Genomic DNA, 27,038 nt, shown 5'->3' with positions numbered 1-27,038 from the left:
ATTGATAAGCAACCATTTCCCACAAATTCATCTGTCATAATATCCTCGAACTTCGCATGCGAAGTGTCAGTGGCATTGTCGATGAAACGAATGTCAAAGCTCATAAGCGACTGCCTACTGTGATCACCGTTCTTTTCACAATGGCGTCGGAATTGACGGTCTAAGGCTACATTGACGGTTTCTGTTTCACTGTTTTGATGCTTTTCAATTCCTTTTTCCATTTACCATACATGCGACATTTTTGGTACAGACTGAATTACAAACGCTGTAGATGCCAGTTCCATGCCAATCGATCCTGGAACACCTTTTGTTCTCTCTCGGTCTGTATTCACTCACTCTTTAGTACAGCACAGTAAATGCTGTTGTTCGACTTTTCGGCTTTTCATTCAGCGACGGCTAGCAAAAATCGTCTCGGCTGGAAAAATCGTCGGAAACGTTTTCCTCCGTCCTTATTTCGCTTCGCCAAGCGGAATCGCCAAGTTGCTGTAGCCGGTTGGTTCAGTTTCTTTCATGTTGCGCAGCGCCGAGTTCCTCAATTTTACATGTCAACCGGTTCCATTGCCGCCGACCAACGCACAACGAACGAAGGCCCTTCTCTGACACTGTCTCCGGGCCACTAGGCTAATTAAAAAAGATCATCTTCAAGCCCTTTCAAGCCACCAAACTCCACGGTGTGCTGAGAGGTGAAATTAAGACGTTCACTTATCCGTTAACGACCTTCTCTTTTGTGCTTTTCTGTTTCCGTTTTTTTCCATTTCGCCCTTCCAGGAACTACATTATCAGGACGCGCCTCTCGAAGGGTCCGAACAAGATTGTCCTCTCACCGTCCGACTTTGTGTTTCCAGTTGACATGCGAAGGGTAAGTCGCGGCTCTGGTCAGGTTCGCCGGTCATCCGTTCCGTGGTTCGATTACCCTCCACCAAAACAACGCCACCATCAACCGGCTCGGTCTGAGTTTGGCGAATTCGAACGCTTCGCGCTTAATGAGGGTCTAATTTGGTGTCGTTTCCGCTTCTTTTTTTTTTGTACCGGCCTTCCTCGCAGGTTGACGAGGGTATCGAGGCGATGCTGTGCTGCTGGTTGCAGCAGCTGCAGGAGTTCGGTGGCCCCGAGGTGGAGAAGCCCGATCTGCTGAAGGGGTCAATCGGTTCGCTCAAAAACCTGGGCCTGCCGGTACCGACGAAACCGAACTCGGGCAGCGAAACACTCATCCGGCACAGTGCGGCCGCCATCGATCACAAGGCGCGATACAATGTAAGTGGATGGTGCGAACACAAAAAAAAACAGTAAAGAAAAAAAGGGATAGTGGCCGCAGTAAACCACCGAGCACATCAAACACCAAACACCAATACTAATACTGCGTGTCTGCGTGTCATGTTCTTCTCTTCTCATCGGCAGGGTGATTTAGTGCAGCTGAAGGAGATCCCCTCCAGCACGGCCTCGCACGAGCTCAAGACGAAGGCCATGGATCTGCTGGTGATGGCGCACGGTTTACGACACGAGAACATAAATCCACTAATCGGTAATTTTCGCTTCACTTCGCTGTCCGGATGTTTTATCCGCGGGGTTCTTGTGTATGGGGCAACCGGCACCCCCCGGGTTCCTATGCGTGTGTGTGTGCGCTGCTCGTGCTGCTTGTGTGTGTCAAAGTTTAGTGCCTTGTAAACAGCTACAATTTTATGACGTACCTGACGTTCGTCCGCTCGAAAAGCCAACGCCACACCATCTGTGCTCGATCCGAACCTCGTATCCTCGCGACGACGACGACGATGACTACGATGGTGACGGTACCATTATCCTTCCGAAAAACCATCCACCTAATGGGACGAACATAAACTCAGATCATCTCCGTCGATCTATTTGTCATCATTAACCTGGCCCCCGGTCGGTTCGAGCGCCGCGTGGGTCACTGGCTATTGGAACTGCAGCTCTCAGGAGAGCGAGAGAGCGCGTGTGTGTGTGTGAGTGGTTATAGGACTACGACTCATCCTTTCACGGCTATCCATACACCCACCGGTGGTCTGCCTGGCAAGCAGCTGATAGCGCGCTGGTCCTGCTCGATAGAAGAGAAGTCAACCGCTGCATGCTGCTGATAGCAAGACCTGACGCATTTGATGAGCTACCATCACAGCCCACACCGCGCGCGTGTTGCAGGAAACTTAATTGAATTAAACGCATCGCAGCTTCATAAATAATGCTAATCAATCGAACGATCTCTGCACGAGGCGAAAGCTCCTCCATATAATCAACCATACTTCTGTCTCGTCTCTTTCAAACCATGTCCATGGGTGCGAAAGAACATCTCTGCTCTGTCAGAAGAGAGAGAGAGAGATTAGCTACAGCAACCGAAGATTACGCGCGTGGGTTTCTCGGTTCCCTCTCCTCTGCCACAATTAATGTGGCTATTCATTCCAATTAGATGCCGATCAAATTATCTGCCAATCCATCGCCCCAGACCCACGCATCGTAAACAATAGCGAACCAAAATCACCGAAGCAACCAACGCCTTGTGTGTGTGTGAATGTCCAGCGGTGATAACAAGACTTCTACCACCTAAACGTTGCCCCCCCGCCCTGTGTGCACATGTGCGTGTTTGTTTGCGTGTGTGTTTATTAATTTTCCACCCCAAATGGCGGACTGCACGGGAGCCATAAAGCCATTACGGTCTGCATCAGATGACCGGCGACCTTGGGCGCAGTAGATCATCGTCCCAAGGAAAACCTCGTCCACCTTCGAGTGAGTGAGACCCCGGCATCTCCAGCACTCCCTGCTATGTAGTCTCACTTGACTCACTCCCATTGTCCCGGGCCCCGGTCCGGTCTGGTCTGGTCCACAGCTAAATCTTATTAATTAGTAACGTTACGTTTCCTCGGGCACAATAAATAAGCTGGTTCTCGGTTTGCAAGCGGCGTATTGTTTGTGACAGATCGAATATCACCTTCTTCTCCGTACTGGAGGCCAGGGGGGGGGCATTTTCCTGTCCCTGTTCTTGTCTTCCCCCCCTAGCATACAGTCCAGAGGTTTCGGTACGGTATTAATGGCATTGGCCATCCGGGGATTTAAGGGTGGCTTTCACTTAGCGACCACCGAACACAATAAAGTCCTTTACTGCTTTGAGCTTTGCCGGTAAATTGTGCTGTTGAACTTCAAGATTTTCTCCGTTTACCTGGCCCGTGGTTTGGTTAACTAAAGTCCCGCTCGTTCAGTTGTCTTTACTTAAGGCTGGTTACTTTAACATTTCAACAAGAGCGTTGTTACGGGCGCCCAGTTTTCGTCCAGACGACCGATGTCACCGGAGGCACTCCATTAAGGCGACGGCACTGACAATGATACTTTTCGGCGTTTTAATGCCCTGGACGGCTCGTAGTATAGGGGCTTTTGTTCTGCTGTTCGGAAAAGCCTTCGCCGTAACCCTCGTCCAATTTTATCGCTCCGATGGTAATTGCTCTCCTCCTGCACCAGGGCCACTGTTCGGTCGGTCGGTCCACTATACGTAATGCGCTTACGCTTTACGCTAGCCGTGCAGCCGGTGGCAGCCTCTCGAAGCAATAGTGGACACTGGAACTGGAACGAACGGTGTATCTTTTCATTAAATTACTATCAGGAAACTTTCAGCTTCAGCTACAGCTCCAGAACCAGAGTGTCCAGCCGATTGTGGAACCGGTACCGGTACCGGGACCGTGCTGACCCGACCATCATTGCCCTTGTTTCGTGCTGCACAACACAAACAACCAATAACAACTTCATACCGTACTGGCCGTACTTTGGTTCTTGCATCAGCAACCTACCGATAGGGCTGTTGGGCTCTCAATTTCGTGAAGTACACCGGGAACAGAGCCCACTTTTTGCAGCTCTCTCTCCATCTCGGTGCAGTTCATCATGGCAGGGAACGCCAGGGTGTTGACATAAGCCTCGTAGGTTCGCATGCGAGTTCGAGAACGGGTTCGATCGCACAGCAAACACCGGTCACTGCTGACCAACGCTCTGATTCAAAGTCCCAGGTCCCAGAATGGTCCAGTGTTGATGATGATGCGTGAGGATGTGTTGCAAGCATATCCGAAACCGGTGAAACCGTATCGTCAGCAGTCAGTTGACCGTATCGTATCGGTTGTGGCCTCTTCGCTGCATGATGCCTTTGACGCCAGCTCACGCCACCTAGTCTATCAAAGTCAGCACGACCCATCACGATGCTATTGTGTGTGTCGTTCCTGTCTGGTTGAACTAATAGTCCAGTCACCGTCACCAGCACCTCAAACAAAGAACAGCGAAAAGGGGGACATTTTGTAACTCATTTAGCAACAATCTAGCCATGACCCGCTTGCAACTTACACTTAGTGCTGCCAATGTGGTACACACGCGTGTTGGTGCTGACATTTCATAAATCTGAACCATATGATACACACCGTACAGAACCGTACGGAGCACATTGCAACGACCACAAACAGCTTGAGTGCAGACGTTGCGGGTTAAGTATGGGCGCCTGCATATCATTGTTGCGTTCTGCGCGGTTATTGCACAGCGTGTTATGCAGTACGCCTTCCCAGTCTGGAAAAAAGAAGAAATCTCTGTTTCCGTTTCCACCGTCAAGGGGTGGTCCTTCAGTGTCCGAACACTGAAACCATACACGGGACACGGGAACGGTGCTATCAGCAGAAGCAGTGAAGTCATCTTTCCGTTTTAATGTAATTTAAAATCCACTTGGGCGACGCGAAAACAGAGAAGCAACAAGCCACACGCAACGTTCGGAGTCGGTCGCTGAATGATGGCGTTGTCTGGCGATGCTCATTTCATTTCCTTTCCGCCTTTTTTTCCCTTCCGTTGTGAGCACCCAGAACGTACGTTTTTGCTTCATTTAAAGTGAAAGGATGTGTAAGAATGTTTCCTGAAGGAGCAGTGCCCGTGGTGTCCCGTTGGAATCTGCGCATCATTAAAATCTTACATGGAAAGCACCATTGCAACTATCCGTAAACATTGGCGAGCCTTAGACGCAGTGGTTCCGTTTTTCCATCCTTTTCGCACCACAACTTTACGAGCACCATTCTTCATTTGGCCTTTTTGAGGCCAGAGTTCCATTATTTAACTTTTAATGAACATCAAGCATCGTTACTCGCCAAAAGTTGACGGTTTTGTGGCGAGCAAGACCAAAACTCATATCAACTTCCGCCATCGTTACGCCATCAAGCAAACTATTAGCTCGGCATCATAAACAAAATACCTAACTCGGGTACTAGTTTTACGTTTAAACAAATTTTAAGCAAACATGTGCTCTGCTACCTGCTAAAAAGGAAGCCCCATATGCACCGCTCCACTGGTTCGGTTCAGTTCGGACCGATAAAAGGCACGAATGGACCAGCACGATCACTAATGCACGCGTTTGAGTGGATGCTAAAAACGGGGAAAACTTATTGGACTACCACCATGCCATGGCCATGGTTCGAGTGTTTGCAGTCCGAACAATAAATTTTTCAAACGATACCCAAAGTCTGTTGCACGTCCACCGTCCGTCCGTGTGGCCGTCCGTTCGGCGTCCACTTAGCAGTAAGCGGTGGAATATTAAAATTCCCCTCCATCCACGAAACCCTCCAGCTCCAGCGCTTTTAGTTTTAGCGCCCTTCGCAAAACCATTCACGATCGGAGGGGCCAGTCCACTGGTCCCAACTGGGGAGCCTTTATTAAATTCGGTGAAAGGTCGTTCATCGTGATTGAAGCATTGCAATCAACACGTACCACCCGGTCTGCAATGCTGCAATGCAAAGCATTGCCGCCACCCTCGGGGGGATCGAGCCCATTTGCATTCATACGGTCGGCGCTACGGCTACCGGTGCAGCATCCTTCCGGCACTGGCAATCATGGTGAGAACACAGTGGGACCGGAAACCTGCTGTTGCTGCTGCAACGACGAAAGGAAGGTCCTGAGGTCGGGAGATCTGCATTAATAACTATTCCCTGGCCGCAACCGAACGCTCGGTACGCTCGGTTGAAGGCTTTATGATCTATGGTTACAGTTTATGAAACCAGCTTTTCCTCGTTCTTCGTGCTTCGTTCTTCCGTTTTGCGCTTTGCGAACGCCATGGTCATGGAAGCTGTCTGTACTCGAATCGATTTTGCTTCCATCCTGCTCCGGCTCCGGCTGCTGGTGCTGGTGCTCATCGGATTCAACACAACACACCGGGACAGAGCGCCGAGCGGACGTTCTTTTCCCCTCATCCGGTGCTCGCTGCTGTTTCTATTTGCCGCTGCTGCTGCTGCAGCACGGTCTATGGAGGATTTTTCTGTAATCTCACTCCCGGGCTGCACCACAGTGGATTACCATGGGGTTGATAGAATCGTCCGTTGCAGGTGCTTCTCGTGGTGTAGAGCGTTGGGATTTTTTTTTTCTTTGCTTTCAGTTAGGAGAAGCTTAAAGCTCTTTTGGAAAACTGACAAGGAGATTTGGTGAGAAAATCGTTTTTAATTTAATAACGAAGCCGTCAGAGATACGGTGGATGATGCAAGACATTAAAACCGTAAACATTGTATCAAAACGTGTGTAAAATGAATCCTTTCTTCAATTTGAATGTTGCTAAACCGATCGTTGTAAAGATATTTATTTGTTGCGATACACAATGTGACTCAAAATGATACCAAAACCAAATGTATCACGATGTATAATGAAAGCCTCATATCACAAAAAGCAAAAAATGTGGTGTTGGCGTTTATATTTCGACCGAAAATGTTTAACACTAAACAAAATTCTCGCAAAAAAAAACATTTCTCAAAATACTCCGATGGAGGCGCATGGTGCTTCGTGAATTCTAGAATTTGAATTTCGTAAACCCAATATTTACCGATGTACACTGAAAGCCTTCACACGTAACCGACACACGTCTGCCCTTTCCCACCGTCCACAGGATGGTTGAATGAACCGGCACGGACGGCGCTCGTGTTTGAGCATTGCTCGCGCGGCTCGCTCCAGGATGTGCTGATCATGGACGAAATCAAGCTGGACTGGTCGTTTCGGCTGAGTCTGCTGACGGATCTGGTACGTGGAATGCGCTACCTGCACGCGTCGCCCTTGCGCGTCCACGGTTCCCTCTCGTCCCGCAACTGCGTCGTCGATGCCCGCTGGGTCCTGAAGATCACCGACTACGGAATGCTGAGCTTCTACGAGGCGCAAGGCATTCCACCGGCACCGAAGGGTGCCAAAGAGCTCCTGTGGACGGCACCGGAGGCACTGCGTGACTCGAAGGCGTACCCCCGCGGTGGTACCCAGGCCGCGGACGTTTATGCTTTCGGTATCATCATGCAGGAGGTGGTGGTGCGCGGTGAACCGTACTGCATGCTGTCGCTTTCGCCCGAGGAAATCATCGCGAAAATCAAAAAACCACCACCACTGATTCGACCGTCCGTATCGAAGGGTGCGGCCCCACCGGAAGCCATCAACATAATGCGCCAGTGCTGGGCGGAAAACCCCGAAATGAGACCTGATTTCGCAGCGTAAGTCCGGCCATCCATGTTTTGCGGCCATCCTTATGAAGAGCCAATTTCCGAATTCTCTTACTGCGTACGATAGTCTCTAATTTGCAAACTGTTTCCCCATTTGCTCTTCCTCTCCTTTCTCGCAGCATCTGCGAGCGCTTCAAGCAATTAAACCACGGCCGGAAGGTTAACTTTGTAGATACGATGTTCCAAATGCTGGAGAAGTACTCCAACAACCTCGAGGAGTTGATACGCGAGCGGACCGAGCAGCTGGATGTGGAGCGGAAAAAGACTGAACAATTACTGAATAGAATGCTACCAAGGTGAGAATCCAATTACCGCCCCGTTCTCGAGCAAGTTTATTGCAATTTCCACAACCCACCCACCAACCCACCACCACCCCTGATGGGTTGTAATTAGAAACGGAAAAGGCTGCGTCTAAATTGTGAACTCTAGTAGGCCGGTCTGGCCGGGGTTTCGGTGGCGTCTGTTTTCTAAACGCTCCGCCCCGGGGCGTTGGTTGGTATGTCTCGGGGAGGTATCTGGTTTTTTGGGAGTCATTTTCACAAGTCGTCACCCCTAAGCGGCGGAGTATTAGGGAGGCAGCCGTCGAGGCACGTACCGCCATTATGCAATTTGTGGCTCGAGATTCCTGCGAAAGTGGCATTCTGTCGTTGGCTGTCTAATAATGAATTTAACCGTTCCTTAGCAACGAAACCAGAGTAGCCTTAGCATCGCTTGCGTCACGCATATTTTATTATTTCGACTCAAGAATCGCGTACATCGCGGATTACTTTGTTCAAAAATGCCAAAACTATAAACATTACATTAATCCGTTTAATATAAACTTCTCTATACTTATTACTATCGATGAAAACAATTAGATGATGTGTTCTAAACATACTTAAGCAAGTGAACTTCAGAACAACACTCTAAATGTTTCAACTGCTTATAATGCTCCATTGTCGTACTGCAGCTCGGTAGCCGAAAAACTAAAGCTAGGACTAGCGGTAGAACCGGAAGAGTTCGCCGAGGTCACGATCTACTTCAGTGACATCGTGGGTTTCACGACGATAGCGGCCCACTGTACGCCCGTGCAGGTCGTTGACCTGCTGAACGATCTCTACACCTGCTTCGATGCCACGATCAACGCGTACAACGTGTACAAAGTGGAAACGATTGGTGACGCTTACATGGTGGTTAGCGGTCTTCCCGTGCGTACACCGGACCACGCCGAACAAATCGCAACAATGGCGCTCGATCTACTGTGCCAGAGTGGTCACTTCAAGGTGCGGCACCTTCCCGGTGTACCGCTGCAGCTGCGAATAGGATTACACACCGGTAAGTAACATGTGCGACAGGAGCCAAGAGACATCGCAACCAGCGTTTAATCTCAATCCAACAATAACATTACACCTCGTACCGCATCGGTGGCGCTCGCGAAACCGGAACCACAGGTCCCTGCTGTGCCGGTGTCGTTGGCCTCACGATGCCCCGGTACTGTCTGTTTGGCGATACAGTCAACACGGCCTCCCGGATGGAATCAACAGGTACTCTCTCTCTCTCTCTCTCCCTCTGTTCCACGTGTCTCTGTTCTGTGTGGCTTCCGAAGCACCACCACCACCACCATCATGCCACACGGTGTCACGCTCCATTTGCACTATCCACATCATCAATCATTCATGATAGTTTCGGGGGCTTTCCATCCGGCACCGTCCCGAGGGCATAAAGCTAGTTTATGTCGCGGCCACGATGCATGCTAGCGCACCGTCATCATCAGCATCATCATCATCATCATCATTATCACCTAATCAACACCATATCATACACAGCAAGACAAACCACCCAACGCGATTTTCGAAAACGATCCCCAATTTTCCCCGATGGCGATGTGCGACAGGTGAATAAGAGGAATGGGGGCGTCACTCCCTCGTCAGTCGAAACAAGATGAAACGTGGCAATCAACAGCTATTGGAATGCCTCCGTCACCTCGTAGCACCTGAAGATTGTTCTGTGGCTTTCTCTCTCGCTCTCTAGAGAGTGAATTTCGCTCGAGGTATCCCAACGAGGGACGCTGTCAAGTGAAAATCGACAGGTGATCGAAAACGAGCATCAATTCATGCTCATCAAATATGCAAATCTCGAGACAATAATCAACATCAATGACAACGACGGTTGCCTCCCGTTTCATCTTTCGACATTTCGATGACAATACCGGGTCGATGTCGATAAGCTAACATGAAGTCTATGCTTTGAGCAGTTGATCTCTCGTGTTTCTTAGCGAAAGTGCGTTTGCGTCACCCATACAATCATTTTCGTTCTACTCAAAATCGTTCGAACTTTTGGCTTTCTTTAAGTTTATTTAATTTAAGCTTCTTTTGTAACATGAAAAAACATTTACTTTATTTACTAATGGGAGTTTTAAGTCCCTTTATCAATTCTCTATTTATTGAATAGCTTTATTAGTCCCGTCTTCCTAACAAATTTAATGATTTCCTTTTCATTTAGTTTATCGTTATTGAGATAATTGTCTAGTTCTCCGGCATATCTACTTTTCATCCGATTTTTGCTATACCTTATTCATTTTTCCATAATGTGCCAATGGTTTGTGGTTTCATTTCCACTTCGCCAATCGATTGGATTCGATTTCGAATTGCACTAACCTGTTCCCGTCTGCTTGCCTGTGAAAACGGAAACCCCATCGCATGCAGCAAGATCACTATCACTCGACTAATCACCAAACGCCATCGCGAAACGCGTCTCGCGAGCGTGCTGACGCGTAACCGCCGCTAACCACCTATGCGCCCGATTTGATTTGATCGATGCTATCATCCTATCGCACCACTTCGCGTGCGCATTCACGTTAATCGCAACCTATTACTCACCACCGATGAAGCCCCCCCCCCCCCCCTGGGAGCTGGCGGCTGGTTCGATAACTCAACAGTGATGGCGCAGAAACGGTCATCAATCAAATTCCAAAACCGGAGTGGAACGGAGCGCAACATTGTCGATGTTGTTGTGCTCTTGTGTCGGCCGCGGTGATGGCGATAAGCCAAACCAAACCGAGCATGCACAAGTCAACCAAACCCCGATAATCATGCACGATGATCGATGCATCCATGCACGCCTACACCGCCGATGAAGGACGTCAGCATACCTATGAAATCAATTAAAGTGCATGAAAGCTCGAACGTCAAGGGGTGCAGGTTGGATGCCATGTTGGGTTGGAACCCCGCGTATCTTATCAGCCCGCATTGCTAGACACGTATGTGTGCTACTGTTGCTGCTGCTGCTGCTGCTACTGCTGGTATGCCAGATGGCAATCGATTGGCAATGAAAACCGTACAGTCGACGAAAATCAAATTAATTAGCGCGGAATGGGTATCGATAACGAATGCCGCTTGCCACTCCATTGGCTGCCACTGTTACAGTACGGTACGGTACGGTGTTGTAATCACTTACCAACCAGCAGCTGGCCAACTGGTTGGCCAGCCCTTCCCTTTATTACTGTCCCAGTCAACAGACCATGGACACGGGAATCGATGCATTAACCTTTCCCGTATTTTTTTTTCTTCGATGCACTCGAAATGCAGTACCATGCGCCTCCATCGGTGCTGTGATGGCCTTCGCAGTATTAATATTCAACCTACACCATTCCTTGCATACATTCCATCCGTAGGTTGCCAGCATGATTCATACGCTCACAGCCATTCCATGTCGTACTCCGTAGTGCACTGAACGGAGCAAACGGGGGGCCAATTACCTTCCCGGAGGAGAAAACTCATAACATTCATTCATCCCACGAACCCATCCTCCATTTGGGATTTATCCTCCTTCCACTCGCTCCCCATTTCTCTTTCTCCTTTTCGCACATACACACACAATTTTATCTCGCTCTCTCGCTCTCTTTCCCTCTGTCTGTCTCTCTTCGTACAACGCTTCGCGTACCGCGTGTGGACCGTAGGATCGTCCTGGAGGATTCATATGTCCCAGCAGACGTGCAATTTGCTGGAGAAGGCGGGCGGCTACGTTATCGAGCCCCGGGGGCCCATCGAGATCAAGGGTAAGGGCAAGATGCACACCTACTGGCTGCTCGGCAAAAAGGGTTTCGACAAATCGCTACCACCACCGCCACCGATCGGGTAAGTGCCCTGCATCCGTAGCCGCAGCTACATTTAAATTATTATTGCCTCGACCGTTTTTTGCCCTCCCCTTCGAGCGAAGGGCGCTGCGAGTACTGCCGTGCCGTGCATAACCTGGTACTACCACGGCGCACGTTCAACTTAAGATGCCAAATATAGCCAAATGTTTCGCGCCAGCAAACTCCGTTTGAAGCACATAACGTGAAATGGAAGAGCTTAAACGGTTTTAAAGCTCTCCTCTGAACTCAGCACTGCAATGGTGAAGTGCATGGCGGTAGCCACACATTGTTATCCCATCTTTCATTCTTAAACTCAAACAGCTCTCGGCGATAACGAGCTCGAGCGCATCTCGCATGTTGCAGCATAAGTTGCTCGGTTTGCGGGGCATTAAAAGATGCTAAAGTTTGTCGGTGTCATTGGCAGCTGTTGCAGAGATTGATATTGGAAGTAGTAGTTCAGAAAGACTTTGTAAAGACTTCTTTGTTCAATTAAGCAGAAGTACAAACGGTTTGATAACAGCTTATGCGAGATCGGGAGCAATTTTGAAAGTGATTGTAAACAAAATACGATTTAAATTCAATTTATGTTGTCGCTAGCAGAAGTAGATTTTCTCGAAATATGTTGTCGATTGAAATTGAACTGCAAGTATGAAGAGAGGTTATGGACCGTTGTTATAAACCATGAACTACTTCTATTCAATTACCAAATCCCTTTCAATGTTGCTTTAACATAATGTATTTTAAAATAAAGCTGAAGCAACCAGCAACCAAGATATTTATCTAACAGAAATTAAACCAACAGATGAATTATTCAAAATCATATCAGCCTTTAACGAAACCAATTTCCAGAAAGACACCTTCACTCGCTAATGCGAATGCTTTCATTCCATGAAACGACTTCGAGCAACCTTCTTCCAGCAACTTCCACGAACAAAACATATGCCCGCTGCCGCTTCCCATCTCACTCGTGGCCGTTCTCGGTCTCTCGGTCTTCAACACTTCAAATTCCCAAAACCCAAACTCCTTGGTTGCCCTCTGATTTCTCAACCTTAATCCTCAATGAGAAGGGCGGTTGGCCGTCCCACCATTCCTTCTGCCCTCAACCCGGCTCTACATCAATGAAACAATCAAACACCTGAACGCGATGGTTCTTGGAACGATTTTAAGGCGATTCCCCCTCTGCCTTCCTTTCCCCTTTCCGCTTCCTTCCTTCGACCACTTGGAAGACAATTCCCAAGACAAACTCGTAACTTTTTCCGGTCAACCACAATCTACCCTCGATCTGCGCCACTCCCTGGCACCTGGCATTTTCCAGGTCGAAAGACCTCAGCGACCCGGATTAACAAAATTCAAGACCCCTCTCTCTCTCTCTCTTTCTCGCTTTTACCTCGCTTCCACGGTTACGGTCTAACGAAATTTCCGTTTTCTTCTTCCTCTTGCGATGCCTCCTCCTCCTACTACTGCTGCGTTTGGCTTCACGCTTGGCCAGGGAATCGCACGGGTAAGTTTTCCCAACTAATCCATCCATCTTAGGCAAACATGAGTCGCGCCCCTTTCGGTTGCCGGACCAGTTCGACAGGCCCGGCCCGACTGGTGACCCGTTTCGAACGGGGAATGGACAGACGAACGAAAACTTGAAATGAATGTCTAAGACACTCCTTCCTTTTCTTCCTTTCCTCCACTGGATTGCAGACTGGATGTGGCGATACTGAAGAACTCCCTGTTCCAGTCACAGCAAAACCACGCCGCAAAACAGCAACTAACGCACGCCAATGGCGGCCAACCGAGCTGCCCCTCCTCGAGCCACTCACCATCGGTCGCCGGTGAATCGATCGACGTGAAGGTGGAAATAACACCCCCGGTACCACCGGAAGCAACCGACGCGACGGTGAACGTCGAAAATCCGGCCGCCATCCTTTCCACCTCCTTCTCGATCGACTCAAGCTCGAGCAACAACACGTGCACGTTAAATCTCGGTGATTTCCAGCTCGGACCGACGAAAGGGCCGACAACACCGACGATCGCCAGCCCCCAAACACGCAAACTGTCCGAAGTGATCGGTGACTCATCGTTCCTTAGCACGAGCTCGGCCGTGTTCGATCGCCACAACCCCTCACCGACTGCCAACTCGACGCGGTTGTTTAAACGCATCGAAGAACTGATCGATCTTAGCTCCCCGTACAACTACTACAAATGTCTCAGCCCGAGCGAAAGCAACCTGTCGCAGTGTGCGGAAACGCGTTACGGGAACTATCAGCTGCGGGCCTCGGACTCGAGCTGCTCGAGTAAACCCGGCTCGACGCGCTTCCTGCGCCGTCAGTTCAGTCTCGACAAGGACGATGGAGCGGGAGCCGGACCAGCTGGCAGCGGTGGTGTTGGTGGTGGTGGTATTGGTGGCGGATCGTTCAGCCAGAAGGCAACACTCGATACGGTGTCTTCGATTTCGGTCGATCGTGAACAGCTGGCACGCATGGGAACGCTCACGTCGATCCCATCGATCAGTTCCACCAACTCGACCTCACTCGGATCGGTTACGGTACAGAAGCAACGGAACCAACAGCTGACCATGCACCATCGCCAGCAATCGGCCAGTGTAGCGCAGGATCTGGAGAAGATCGAAGAGATCCCACTATCACCACAATCGTTCGCCAACATCGGTAACCATACTGTTGGCGGCGGCAGCAGCAGCAGTACCTCCAGTCTGCATTCCGAAGCGAACGATACGCAACGGATACGGTCGATGGTACGGCACGGGAACGGCCATGCCATCGATCCACCAAAGAACGGTAAAGAGTTGCGGCTCAGTGTCGAAGCGCTCGGCTTACTCCGGTGAGTGCAGCAGACGAGCACGGTGTCACTGCTGTGAAAGGTGCGACACGCCCGACGACGCACCCTCACCTTTCCCTCACCCGGGAACCGTTCCACCGGCCAAGGGAAAATCCATCGGCTGTTTGCTTACAGTATACGATACGTGATGCGCGATGCCTTTGGGGGCGAACTTGGAGACAACTCTCCTCGGGGTCCGGGGGTGCACGCCATCACAAACAAATCCTACCGAATATTCCCGAGCAAACACGCGTGCACACACACACATACCACGGGGTGGGGTGTTTATTTTCATGCTCGGCGCCTTGCAGTAACATACTCGCCGTTGGATTCTGCCAAGCAACAGTCACGGAACGGTTGCAGCCGCATGTGTGTGTGTGTGTGGAGAAGAGAGAGACGATGTTCATCATCTTCTTTGATCGTGAATGTAAACAAGCATCTTTGAACTGCCGGCGATGACGGTGTGAAGGTCGCACGAGGTTCAGTGTTACACACAACACAACATGAGACGAGTAGATTCCGGAGACGACTTCGTATATTCTAAACCATCGCCTACTGCGACCACACCGTTACATGTCAAAGTGGTAGAACGGGAGAACATACGAACGCGTGTGTGTGTGTCTGTGTGGCTGTGTGTATGCGTGTGTAGAGAGAGAGGCAATAACCACCTGGAACAGGAGGAAAGGTGGGGGGAGGGGGAGGGCAATCAAAAAACGCAAAACAAACGATTAGCTTTAGAGGGTAGGCGTACCGTAAAATGTAGTGTTGCAACTTGTTAGCGAAGAATGCCACCCGCGTCTCAGAACTGTGTTTTTTTTTCATTCTCTTTTTCCTTTGCCTTCTTCTACGAACCTCAACCAAAACACTTGTTCCAACGTGTTTTTTTTTTTTGGTCCGGTAGTCTAGTAGTAGTGTCTAGTAGTGTACGTGGCCATCTGTGTGTGCGTGCGTGTGTGTGTGTGTGTGTGTTCGTGTCGGTGTCCTTATCAGTATCAGGTAGGTCAGGCTGTGGGTGATACATATGAACAGAGCTTTACCAGTGAGAGAATGATAAGAAGAATAGGCAAAATGCGCTTAACCGCAGCCCTCCGGGAAGGGGGGAAGAGAGTTCCATGGAAGCGGCCGGTCGAGCGGATTGAAGACAATCTATCCTCCCAGAAAGTTGGGCGGAAAAGAATCTTAAACATGTTTAGCGGGAATCATCGGATCAATAATATGAGCTGATAGGTTTTCGTTATTTGATCTGCCTTCTTTGCTATCTTCTTTTTTGTTTCGTTGTTTCCGTTTGCGTATTTCGGTTCTAGGAAAAACGAGTAAAACTTCTCGTTGGTTGTTGCTTTTTGTTGCCTCGAGAATGAATACATTTTTCGGCAATGTTGCTTTTTACTGCCTTTTTGGTCAGGCGGTGTTCAAGTGTGCATGTGGCAATGCTAGTTTCTTTCAAAATATGATTCAATTACATATCAAAAGAATACAATACTTCGGTTGGGCATTGGTATGATGAAGTTTTTCTCTCACTTACCATTATTTTAAAAGAAACATATTTCAATTGTTTGTATTAGTAAGATGAAGCTTACAACAGCAAAACAGAGAGCATTTGGGGACTCTTTACCATTAGAAATTAAGCCGAATTAGTATACGAATGTTTTGTGAACCTCAAAACGACGAGCAGCAAATACTTTATGCATTCAAATCGACGATACAGCAGAGTAGCGCCTAGAATATGAATCTTCAACCCATTTTTTCTTCGAACGCGTTCTAACGGATCGAACGCTAATGGCGCAATCATTACCTTGACTTATCGGGACAGTGTTTGAACAGCGCCCTTAATCTATTCCGTGCCGGTGTCGGAGCCCCGGGGGCCACTTGGCAGAAGAAGTGGTAAACTCTTTCGCTCTACAAGACTTCCAAGCCAATTACCACCAACATTCGGGTAATCTGCGTCCTTCCATGCGTTAACAATGGCCCTCTTGCACACACGCACGCACGGTTTACTGCGAGATCGTGTGAACACTCGACCCCCTGCAAAAGATGCCTGCAAAAGGTGTCGCCCAACATCATCATTTATGAAACAAACCTTGGCCCAGGCCCTGGACCGGTCCCGGGAGCCGATTCTTCTTCATACAACACCGACGGCTCGCACTTTCTATTCATGGAGAACGTTTAGACAGCGTTTGACCGTCTGTCACATTCTCTCCGGCCTTAAGTAATGCGAATTAGGAAGCCCACACGCCATGACATGGCCACAACGCCCTCCACGGTACAACGGTACACCAGCGTCCTCTCCCTCTCTCTTCATCTCTCTCTGCCAGGAGGGAAGCGAAAGTAATTTAATTTCAAGCACTACTTACTTATTCACAAACAGTCCGCAAACATTTCGTTTACACCACCGGGGGCGCGGTGGCTTGCTGAGAAACTTGCTGCAAGGCCCGGCGCGGCCTGCTGAGATGCTTCTCGCTTTGGAATCTCTCGTCGTCGTGGAAGGCTCCTCGTCGTCCTTGTCGAAGACCGTCGTCTGGGGCAGGCTTTGCGCTACTATTTTATGCCACAGGATGTGTATGTGTGTGCGAAGGTTAATTAGTTCAAACTATTTACCCCTAGCACACACAAACACACAAATGTATCGTCCTGGGGTCTTGTGTTCTTGGCGTGGTTGGCGTGTGCTCTAGCTTGGGGCACCGGACTTGATGAACCTCATAAACTGTTACCTGGCAACAGGCGCAGCATGAGCCCGACGTCCCGCCCGACAATGGGACCACCGAGGGCAACTAGGTTACCTCGGAGTAACACTCCCCCCCTTCCCCTGTGCCTCTGGCTGTGGCAAATAGAGAGTCGAACCGTACGAACGGAAAAGGGAAACAAAATCTCAAATCCACAAACGGCAACAAACGGCGATTAGTGCGAAACCATTAGCAACACCTGCCACGGCCAGAGGTCCCCGGGACGGGACGGCCCAGGACGGGACCGAGGTGCAGGTGCGTGGAGGAGCCCCGCTTTTCAATTGCCTATTGGACCGTACCGTAGGTGGCGGATGCTGGCGGAAGGCCATAGTGCTAACTGTGCTGTTTGTGATCATTAAAATGAACGACCATTCTTCCCGGCCTCGTCTTCGGACGGACGGTGCTCTGCTCTCCGTTTCCGATCCGTGGTCGAAAGTGTACTCCATAAAACTCCTGCTTCGTTCAATGCTATTCGACGTTATCCGTGGCCGACCGGCGTCCATTTTGAGGGGGAGGTTTACAGTGTTGTGCTTTGCGCGTCGTTACTTTTTACTTTCGTGCGATGGTGCGGTACTTCCAGTGTGTGAAGTGCCGGTTTAGGATGGAAGATGCCGCGAGATACTGGCCTGTTGCTGCCCGAATGATGATGCGAGAAAAATTGAAAATAACATTCCCCCCGCCACGAGCGAGCGAGAGAGAGACTCTCGCGTAAAGTACTTGTAATTTGCAATTGAATGTTTATGGTTCGTCCCCCCCGGGCCCCAAGGGATCGATGTTGATCTTCGCATATGCGTGACAATTTCTTTGGATGTGTTCGCGGGCATTCTAGCCACATGCACACATGCCAAGTGTACGCCGCATCTGACCAACAAGTTCCTTTTTCGTTTCTCGTATGAATTTTTCGTTTTTTTTCGTTTTTTTCCGTTTTGTTATTGGTTGCAAAAGTAGAGAGGAATAAGACATAAGCAAAGTCCATAAAAGCGCCCGCTTCAATACGTAACCACTTCGAGTGTGTAGCAGGCAGAGAGTGAATTGGATGTTAAGCATATGCCCAAAAAAAAACCGGTCCGGACAAAGCCATAAAATGGACGAAATCATGATGCTCGCCGGGACACGTGGTAGCCAAATTAGAAAAATAAGAATCGTGGGGAAAGGACTTCTGGCCCCAGGCCCTTCGGTGGAGCACCTTCTTTGCCGGATATCGATAGTGTGTAAGAGGGCGAACAAAGAACAAAAATATGAAACATTAGAAGCTTATGCTGAACGTGACGACAAAGCGAAAACAAACAGAGAAAACTAAAGATGAAGGAGAAAAAGAAGAAGAAGAAGAAGAAGAAGAAGAAGAGGAAGAAGAAAGAAGAAGAAGTAAAAAGAAGCATTAGAAAGAAGCGAAAGAGAAAGACAGGAGTTGATTAGGAATTCCAGAACAAAAGCCCATTCCAAGCGAAGTGGCGCAAAGTGTTGTTGATATGTTTATGACACCTCTCTCTCTTCCGCTCTCTCTCTCTCTCTCTCTCTCTCTCTCTCTCTCTCTCTTTCTCTCCCTCTCTCTCACCGACTCTTTCCTGTTATATTCAACAATGTACACCATCTCGTGCGACTCCTACGTAAACCCCCTGGAAATAGTTACGTTATTCATCCGGCAAATCCGGTTACTGTAAGTGGCCCCACGAACCCACGATATACCTACGAGGCGGTGGCTAGCATAGCACCGGAGGCGGCTAAATTTGAAATCGGTAAATCTCCGTGCACGTGCACACATGGGTGGCACGTTGAGCTGCGGTTACTGGAAACTATCCCGCCGGCAAAAGCGCGCGCGCTCCCTGCGCTTATTGTTTGCGAGCAGCAGCGAGCAGATTTTTGGGGAAGGGGGCCACATTTCTGGGTGGATTTTCCGCCGGTTTTTGCGGCATGTTTTGTCCGCACACACACACACCGCGGCTCTGATGAAAGTCGCAAAGCTGCGTGAAGGGAGCACGTTCCTTTCGGTCGTTTGGATTGTTGTTTTCCTTTCGGTTCGTTGGCGTCGGTGAACGGTGAGGAAGATGGCGAGGGTTTTTGCTTCGGTCCCCTGGAAATTCATTCATCTTCGCGGACGCATCCGGTCGTGGCGGCTGCACAAAGCGGAACCGGAACTGTGTACAGCATTAACGTTTATTAGACACGCAGAGAGAGATAGATGAGAAAGAGGCGGAAAAGACGAGAGAGATGGGGTGTGTGTATGTGTGTGTGTACGGTAAATAATCCCTCTTCACCCCCCCCCCCCCCCTCCTACAGTTCCCAGATTTTACTTGTAATGTACAGCTCTTCAAACTTGTCTCGCGAAACGAGAGAAAATCTAATATCATCTTGTGCTGTGTAGTGGAAGCCGGACGGAACCGTCTGATAGAGAGAAACTGAAAAAGAAAACGCAAAGTTAAAACGGAGGAAAAAAGGATGACCTCGGCGCAAGGCGTGTGACGAGAAGTTATTCAAATCAGAGAGAGAGAGAGAAGCCGCCGATTGTTAGACAAAAGACAAAACAAAAAATACTAGATCAAATGTTTATATGGATGTTAGAGTTTATTTTCGATATTTTCCCAATAACTATAACACCTATTGTAGCTATTGGAGAGGCTAGGGGATGGACAAAAATATATTCCAAGTAGTGAACTCAAAACTGAACTCCGTGATTTCCGTGTTCGCTTCGTTGTCGCTTGCCCGAAAGCTGCGGTAAATGCATTTTCCATGAGGATGAGAATGTAAAAATCGAAAGTTAATTAGCTTCCGCGCTTCGTCGTGCTTTGGGTCGCGGTCAGTGCGCCGTTTCGCCATCGCCCGACGGAGTGCTCGCCCCGGTGCTGGTCCCGGCTTCCCGGGGTCCCGCTGGTCCAGGTAAGTGCATTTGGTTCCGTTAATTAGCTTCCAGCTCGCTGGACCAGCTCCCGGCCAACGATGGTCGTCCCGTCGTTGTGTGTGTGTCTGCTGCACTCATCCGCTACAACCACGCAGTAGCAGTCCTTCCATCGCTACACCATCGTTAATTACGTCTCGCAGCATCGCACGGACGGAGATTTCGTTGAAACGCATCGCCAACGTACGCAGCACGAGCAACAGTTTCGCCAAACGGACCGCAGCCCAACCCTCGCTCACCAGCTCTCCTTCGTTGGCCACTTCGAGTCGAGTGGTCTTGCTACCGTTGCTGCTAGCCCGGCTGGTGGTTGGTTCATTCACGGCCATACCCTGTATCTGCCGTACACTGTAGTGGCTCAGGGCGATCAGTGTCCGGTCGGCCAGTTGTGCTAGCTGGTCGGCCTCCCGTTCGCCCAGAGCGTACTCTGCGTTTGTGGACGAGAAACGGAACAATTTAGATTTCCCAGATTTTTTTCCACAAGCCTTTATGCCCCTTTCTTCCCCTTTTTGATACCGAACCTTTCCGGCACAGTAGCAGCGTCTCCAGCAACGACAGCTCGATAAGATCCACTTGAAGCCCGCGGACATCGACCAGCACCGACCGGAGATGGGCATCGCAGCAACTGAAAGCAGATCTATGCGTTATGCTTCGGGGGATGGATGGATGGATGGATGGATGGGGACAATGCGGCCACTTACCGATCGACCAGGGCCGAGATGTCGATGGACCAGTTGGCCACCCGGAGCAGAAAGCATTCGTACCAAACGTGCCGCAAGATTTCGTCCTGCTGCATCCGGCTCAGCACGGCAAAGTGCTCATTGTGGCGTACCTGGCGTATGCAGGCCAGCAGCACCTGGGACAGAATCTGCACCGACAGTCCGTCTGGCAAACGCGGAAGAAGAAGAAGGAGAAAGACCCCCGAAGGTTGATTAGCATTATTTGTAAACCGAGCGGAAATGCACTCGAAAGATGCTACCACGGCCAGAACCCGGACCTGAAAGGGGCCAGGATTTAGCTCCTGGCTCGGTATCTTTCCTGGAAAGAGGGTCCCGTTGTGCTCTCCATCGTTCAGCACGTTCCGAATTGATTGGCAAACATGTGACACGGCGTACGGTTGGCCAGTGGAGTGAGTGCCTTGGAATCCTGGGAGCTTCGGGCAGCATAATTAGCATACTTTCGCTCGAGTGCACCTCTCCCCGATGGGGCTGAATGCTCCTCTCGAGCTGAATCTCGATTTCGTGTGCCTCGATTGCCGATGGAAGCAAGTGGTCTCGAATCTCGTAAGCACATTAGCACAATGCTTGGCTAATGCACTTTGCAGGCCAACCGTTCGCCCTTAATGATGTCTATCGTAAGCGAGAGATGCCGAGAGATGTGCAGCTGACAAGGGAGTGAATTTTAAGCAGCTGATAATGGCGCCTGAGCGAGATGTCAGTGAGTGAGTGAGTGAAGGAGATCGCCGGATAGAGTGCAAATGGGGCAAGTAAGCAAACAGTACGAGTATTGAGTGGCATTCTATTTGGTGTCTTGAACCTTGCTGCACTGGAGAAAGGCCAAGCAGGAGAAGAGAGAGAGAGAGTGTGTGTGTGTGTGTGTCTGTAACACTGCATTGCTAGCATTGATGGAACAGCATAAATGGGAAATATTTCTTCAATGCTCTTGCTTCAATTTTGCTGACGATGTACCGATATCGATGCTTTATGGTTGATTAATTCTTCTAAAACTTCATTAAATAATTGCGATAGATTGAATTTACCTGATAGACTAGAAACCTGCATTATTTATCATTCTTCAATGTCCTTTTTGATTAAAATTTAACAATTTGTAGCATTTTCATTTCCAATCAAAACTTTAGATTGATCCTTATCCGGACAATACATTCGAAAAGGATTTAATACAGTAAAAAAACTGGCTATGTGTTATCTTCAAATATGTAGCATTTATCTTCTCTTTAAGTATTCTCTTTAAGCGTTTATAGCATCTAAAACAAAGGTTAAATCCTCGAAATGAAAACGAATAGAAGTCACCGAACACAACACCGCCCCGTGTACCTGAATTTCCTGCCACCTGCAACACCTTCTCCATTCGTTCATCCCGGCCATTCCGATGGACCGGGACCGCTTTCCTAGAGCGCATCGCTTGGGACAATCCTTTCCGGCCCTTCCGTGGTCCCCGCTCCTGTTGCACAGCGGCCGCATTCATCCCAACGAGAAAACATTTCTGCAGACGACAGAACGGACACCAGTTGCGCCTTGCCTTGTCAACCGAGCATCCACCTGGGCCGGCTAGAGAGGAACACACACACGATTGAAACACCTTCCGATTGCACACACCGATTGCTTCCCTTCCCCCCAACACACTCACAGATGCAACTGTATGTGGCCCGTTTGCGGATGCTACGTTTGAAAAAACACGAACAACCATCGCAGCAAACTGTGCCATAGTGTTTACCGGAACTTCGATCACCACAAACACGGCACACCAGCGACTCCATCTCGGTCATCGGTCTCGAACCTAGAACGCACACACACACACGCACACACACACGCGATACCGATTGATGTCCACCGGTTTGGCAACTAACGGCGACGCTCGACGCTACGGAGCCTTTTTATATGAAACTTCCGGCCACGGAGGTGAACATGAGGACATACCTATCTGCACCTCTCAGGTGAGGTGCCAACGTTAATCATTATTTGCTTTTCAATCGACTTACAACACGTTCTGTAGGGACATCATTTGCGTGCAAGAAAACCTCGTGCAACACCTTTGCTGACACCGGAACTCCCATCGTCACCCTTGTCCTGGCGTGAACATTGACATGCTAAATCACGCCCGCCCCTCCGACTGTCGACACTACACGTTATCTGTGTCAAATCAAAGACGTTCCACACACGTCGCAAGTGGCCAGCGGCAATCAGTGGTCGACCATCAGCGGCAGAACCAAAGGGACAGCGAGCACAACGACACAAACGCTCTGGTTCCCGCTTGGTTCACTCCTGGCGAGTCATGGCAGCCCCAAGCGTCAGCCGATCGCGTTGTCACAGGGGACACTAACTTACCCCTTAGGTTGGCGGATGTCCAACATATAATTGACACGGTAGCCAGGAGGTGGGTTGGGTCGAGGTGACCACGACAACAATTACATGCATTCCGAACACTTGTTGCCGGTGCCACTGCCGTCATGCCGCCGGCTAGCTGTTTGAACAAAAAACGGTCAAGGGTCTAGGGGTGGGAGAAAAAAAGGATGTAGCCGGACATTCCGCCGACATGGCCGCCGGCTGTGTGTGGAATGTGTGCAGTGTCACATTGGACAGTGTGAAGGGGAGTTCATGTGTGGAGTTTATGTTTGTTTTCCGTGTGTTTTGTCCGATTGTGGAAATTATGAACATGAATATCCTTTAGGAATAGAGCGAGTTCGGATTTTTTTTACCGGAAAGGTGTTAACACGATAAAAACAGCGATGGATGACAGCAACCGATTGGCACCTCGACGATGACCGGTAATAACGCCGCCACCTCCCCGGACTGATTGATATCAGCGGCGGTGATCATTGTGGTCGTGCGCTTTGTCACAAAAACTGACGGGCGCTGAGTGGACGGACACGTGCGGCCGCCATCCTTTGTCGTCTGTTGCTTCTTATGTGGCTTACGGTAACGAATAAGCCATTTGCGTTGAATTCAAGTTTGCTGCAATTTTGAAACTTTATATAAAAATAAAGAAGTCTTCTTTCTGTTCTCCGGGAAAAGAATAGCGAAATCTAGCAAGATCCATTTTAAAAATGACGAAAGAAGCGAAGAAGCTTCGAATTCTACATGTGTCGGTTAGTCGAACGTAGATTGAAGGCATCGTCTGCATTTAATTTAATTATCTTACTATTCAAAACTCTGCAACATACGATTTCGAGGAAACCTTTGCCGTCTGTCGTATAAGCAGAAGAATCTTGTTCTTGTGTTCTCTGATGAGTAACATTTCCCCAGGAACCACCACCATTGGACATTGCAAGAATTGAACCACCCCTGAAGACCGACGATATGCAAGAAGATATAAAATTAAATTCTCTTCCAAGCATTCGCACTGAAGTAGAAGCACGTTTGCGTTTAGACGTTGGTTTGAAAATTACTTTCCTAATGCTGATCCCTCTCAGCGAAAGTAATTGAAAACAAAGTTGAATATATCCGGTACATTTCAGATCCAGCTGCCATTTTGGTCTGCTGCTGCCAACGAGGATCTAGTTTTGCAACACATAAGTTTGATTTTTTTCACGCTCTGATGCACCATAACTTGCAGTGTACACGGCATCAAGCGGACGTGTGGTAAGTGGACTTTTTAAAACCGAATCATGTACGGCCTCAGTTCTTCGTGGCATTAGTTGGCGCGTTTCGTTTCGAATGGTGCTTTATTTTGAATACTCTCATTTCCGCATTCTACACGCTATCTTACGGTATCGTCACCCTTCGGCAGAAGGATGCACAGCTACAGAGTTTATCGTTTCTATTAAATATACGGATTCTAAGTTTTTTGCATTTCACTTTGCCTGTCCTCGACGACATCTTACGGTTACAGTTTAGTTAGACTTACAATTGCAAAATCAAGGAAGGCCATGGTGCCAGATCAGAACCAGGACCAAACCCCCGTTTCCTTGCCTTACCGTAGCACACACACACTAACTATCAATTAAGCACACACGCACACTATGCACTATGCCGCCAGCTCGCCAGCTTCTCTAGTTTCCTAATGCTAATAGTCCAAGGCCCATGGAACGACCGTGGCACTGCTGTGGGATTGCCCTAAGGAATGCAAGATTTACCGTCCGCTGTTTTTACTATTTACAATCTACAATCGGCTGTGCATTCGAAACCATCGACGTTCCACCTGACCGGTGGATGTCCAGCTAAAGTGTGAGACGCGCCTCCTCCTCCTCCTCCTTCTGTCCGGTGTCCTGCGTGCGTCTAGCATCAGGACCTCTTGGGGAAGCGGAGGGCCTCTATATGTCTATTGTGCGTCTCTCTAAAAAGGCGCCAGCGGCGAAAGCGAGGAACTTATGACGGAATTAGCCTGCCCGGGTGTCAGTGGCCACAGTATATTGGTGTAAGTACTCGACAGCGAACCATCGGCGCACATATCTACAACCTAGGAGGAAGCCATCAGCTTCGCGGCCTGGATAACGTTATGCTGATGATGGTAACCGGCCAGATCGGCCGCCGTCGGATGATGGTGATGGTGATGATGGTGGTGATGCGGATGGCCATGGTGTGTGTGGGCGGCCAGCGAGGTCCCATTCATCGTCCCACCGACGGCCGACACACCACCGGTTGCCCCCACACCATGATGTGGACTGTGGTGTGAATGGAGCGATCCGAAGCCACCACCAAAGTAACCGCTCGGCAAACAGTTGTTCATGTAGTCACCATAGCCGTTACCGGTGGCAACCGATGAGGTTGGAGTCGTCGCCGGGCCCATCGCATTCGCTTCCGATTTAATCTGACTGCCACCGAACGGAGTGCTGCTACCACCGAGTCCCGATGGATTGTTACTGTTGTTGTTGTTGTTGCCGTTGTTGCTGTTAAGCACCCCACTGACCGGAGTGCTGGGACCGCCCGAAACCGACGAACTACCGGTGGCGGCACCACCACCATGTTGGTAGCCACCATTGTTGACACCGTGTTGCGTCGTGCTCGATGTGTAGATGTGTGGCGAGTTAAGACCGGTCGCTCCGGACAGATGCTGATGACCGGATCCGGACGATACCGAAAGTCCCGTGGCGCCATTACTCAACGAACCGGTGGCCGATAGGTGAGCCGAGAGGTCATACTTCCCAACGAGCGATCCGAGCGATCCACCGGCACCGGCATGATGGCCACCGGAACCACCCAGTGACGTCGGCAGGTTGTAGGATTGGGCATGATGATGGTGGTGGTGATGGGGTGAGATGTGCAGCGAACGGTGCAACGGTGGTGACGTCAGGTTCTGGGATTTGGGACTCACGGAGAGGTTCTTCGAATTTCCATTCCGATCCGTGTGGAGCAAGGCTGGAAGAAGATAGAAATAAAAGAGAGAAAAAGAAAGGTCTCATTACATGATCTAACGGAGTGTTTTTTCGCGATCACTACTTACCATCACCGAGACCATCTTGGTCCTTCTTCGAGCCACCGACGAGCGCCATCACGTCGCTCGCACCCCCGGAACCGCCCGCCTTCTTCGGCTTTCGTTTGCGCGTCTGAATGCCGTCCTTGCGCATGGCCAGCGGCCGGTTAACGCCGTGGAGCTTAAAGTAGAGCCCGCAGGCGTTGCACACCGGTTCGCCATCGTTGTTCCGCCGCCAGAGTGTCGTCGTGCGGGTGCCACAGTTGGTGCAGCACAGTCCCAGGCGGCGTGTGGCCGTCTGCTGGAAGAACGAATCGGGGTCGATCGGAGTCGGGAGTCGGAGGCACGACGACAAAGAAAGAAAGAAGAGAACGCAAAGCCCAATATCATGATACTATTACGCCTGTTTCCGCTAGGAGTCACAGTGCACACTGCCAAGTGCGATGCTCGCAATACGAAAAAAAGGGGAAAACCCGTGTCACGGTCACGGTGCTACCAGGTTTTGGGAAGAGATAGGGAATCTAGGACCATACGTCACTGACCAAAGTGTGACCAACAAAACAGGGTGGTGATATGTTGTTTGTTATCTATGCTACACTGGCTCCTTATAAAGACTACGCGGTTTGGGATATAATAAGAGGAAGGATTGGAAGCAGGACCTCAAGCAAATACCCGATCACCTTCACAGGGAAAGGTGATGATCTCGGATTGAAAAGGTGACTTAATACTCGCCAAGATGCTGAAGGTTTCAACAGGTTGAGTAATTTGACTAAACAACGAGACGTAAATTTGTGATACTTCAATCGTCTTCAACAAAAAATAGTAGTAAAATTCAAGCGCTCCACGCGCGTAACGCAAATATGCGTAACGGAACGTAACGTTTACGTTGCGGCTTGTCTCCACTAGATGACGTT

The 27,038-nt window shown here is 49.6% G+C and overlaps 3 protein-coding genes across 5 annotated transcripts in view; 1 reads left to right on the top strand and 2 right to left on the bottom strand.

Annotated features, from left to right (window-relative positions):
* LOC125959165 (uncharacterized) overlaps positions 1-14,782 on the top strand; it is a 39,325-nt gene extending 24,543 nt beyond the window's left edge. The window contains exons 6-15 of the mRNA XM_049691974.1: positions 769-859; positions 1,045-1,254; positions 1,399-1,522; positions 6,890-7,475; positions 7,604-7,780; positions 8,434-8,798; positions 8,915-9,007; positions 11,422-11,599; positions 13,088-13,099; positions 13,291-14,782. Coding sequence (XP_049547931.1) covers positions 769-859; positions 1,045-1,254; positions 1,399-1,522; positions 6,890-7,475; positions 7,604-7,780; positions 8,434-8,798; positions 8,915-9,007; positions 11,422-11,599; positions 13,088-13,099; positions 13,291-14,431 — 2,977 coding nt within the window. The 3' untranslated portion in view covers positions 14,432-14,782. The remainder of the gene's footprint in view (positions 1-768; positions 860-1,044; positions 1,255-1,398; positions 1,523-6,889; positions 7,476-7,603; positions 7,781-8,433; positions 8,799-8,914; positions 9,008-11,421; positions 11,600-13,087; positions 13,100-13,290) is intronic.
* A 5,332-nt stretch (positions 14,783-20,114) lies between these two features.
* LOC125959164 (nuclear hormone receptor family member fax-1) lies at positions 20,115-22,531 on the bottom strand. Its single transcript, XM_049691973.1, has 5 exons — positions 22,402-22,531; positions 22,197-22,322; positions 20,736-20,919; positions 20,556-20,659; positions 20,115-20,461 (listed from the first exon to the last, which is right to left on the bottom strand). Exons 1-5 carry the CDS (start codon positions 22,529-22,531, stop codon positions 20,115-20,117), a joined length of 891 nt encoding a protein of 296 aa, XP_049547930.1.
* A 2,248-nt stretch (positions 22,532-24,779) lies between these two features.
* The window catches only part of LOC125959856 (GATA-binding factor A), a 34,727-nt gene continuing 32,468 nt past the window's right edge, over positions 24,780-27,038 (bottom strand). For 2 of the 3 annotated variants that reach the window (XM_049692839.1, XM_049692838.1), the window contains 2 exons: positions 26,155-26,425; positions 24,780-26,069 (listed from right to left, as the gene is read on the bottom strand). In XM_049692839.1, the coding sequence (XP_049548796.1) occupies positions 25,171-26,069; positions 26,155-26,425 (1,170 nt within the window). In that variant the 3' untranslated portion in view covers positions 24,780-25,170. The remainder of the gene's footprint in view (positions 26,070-26,154; positions 26,426-27,038) is intronic. The other variant, XM_049692837.1, reaches the window with a different exon arrangement.

This window comes from Anopheles darlingi, chromosome 2 (genome assembly GCF_943734745.1).
Source record: "Anopheles darlingi chromosome 2, idAnoDarlMG_H_01, whole genome shotgun sequence".
Taxonomy (NCBI): Eukaryota; Metazoa; Arthropoda; class Insecta; order Diptera; family Culicidae; genus Anopheles; species Anopheles darlingi.
The sequence above is the reverse complement of the archived record's forward strand: the minus strand, read 5'-3'. Positions and strand labels throughout refer to the sequence as shown.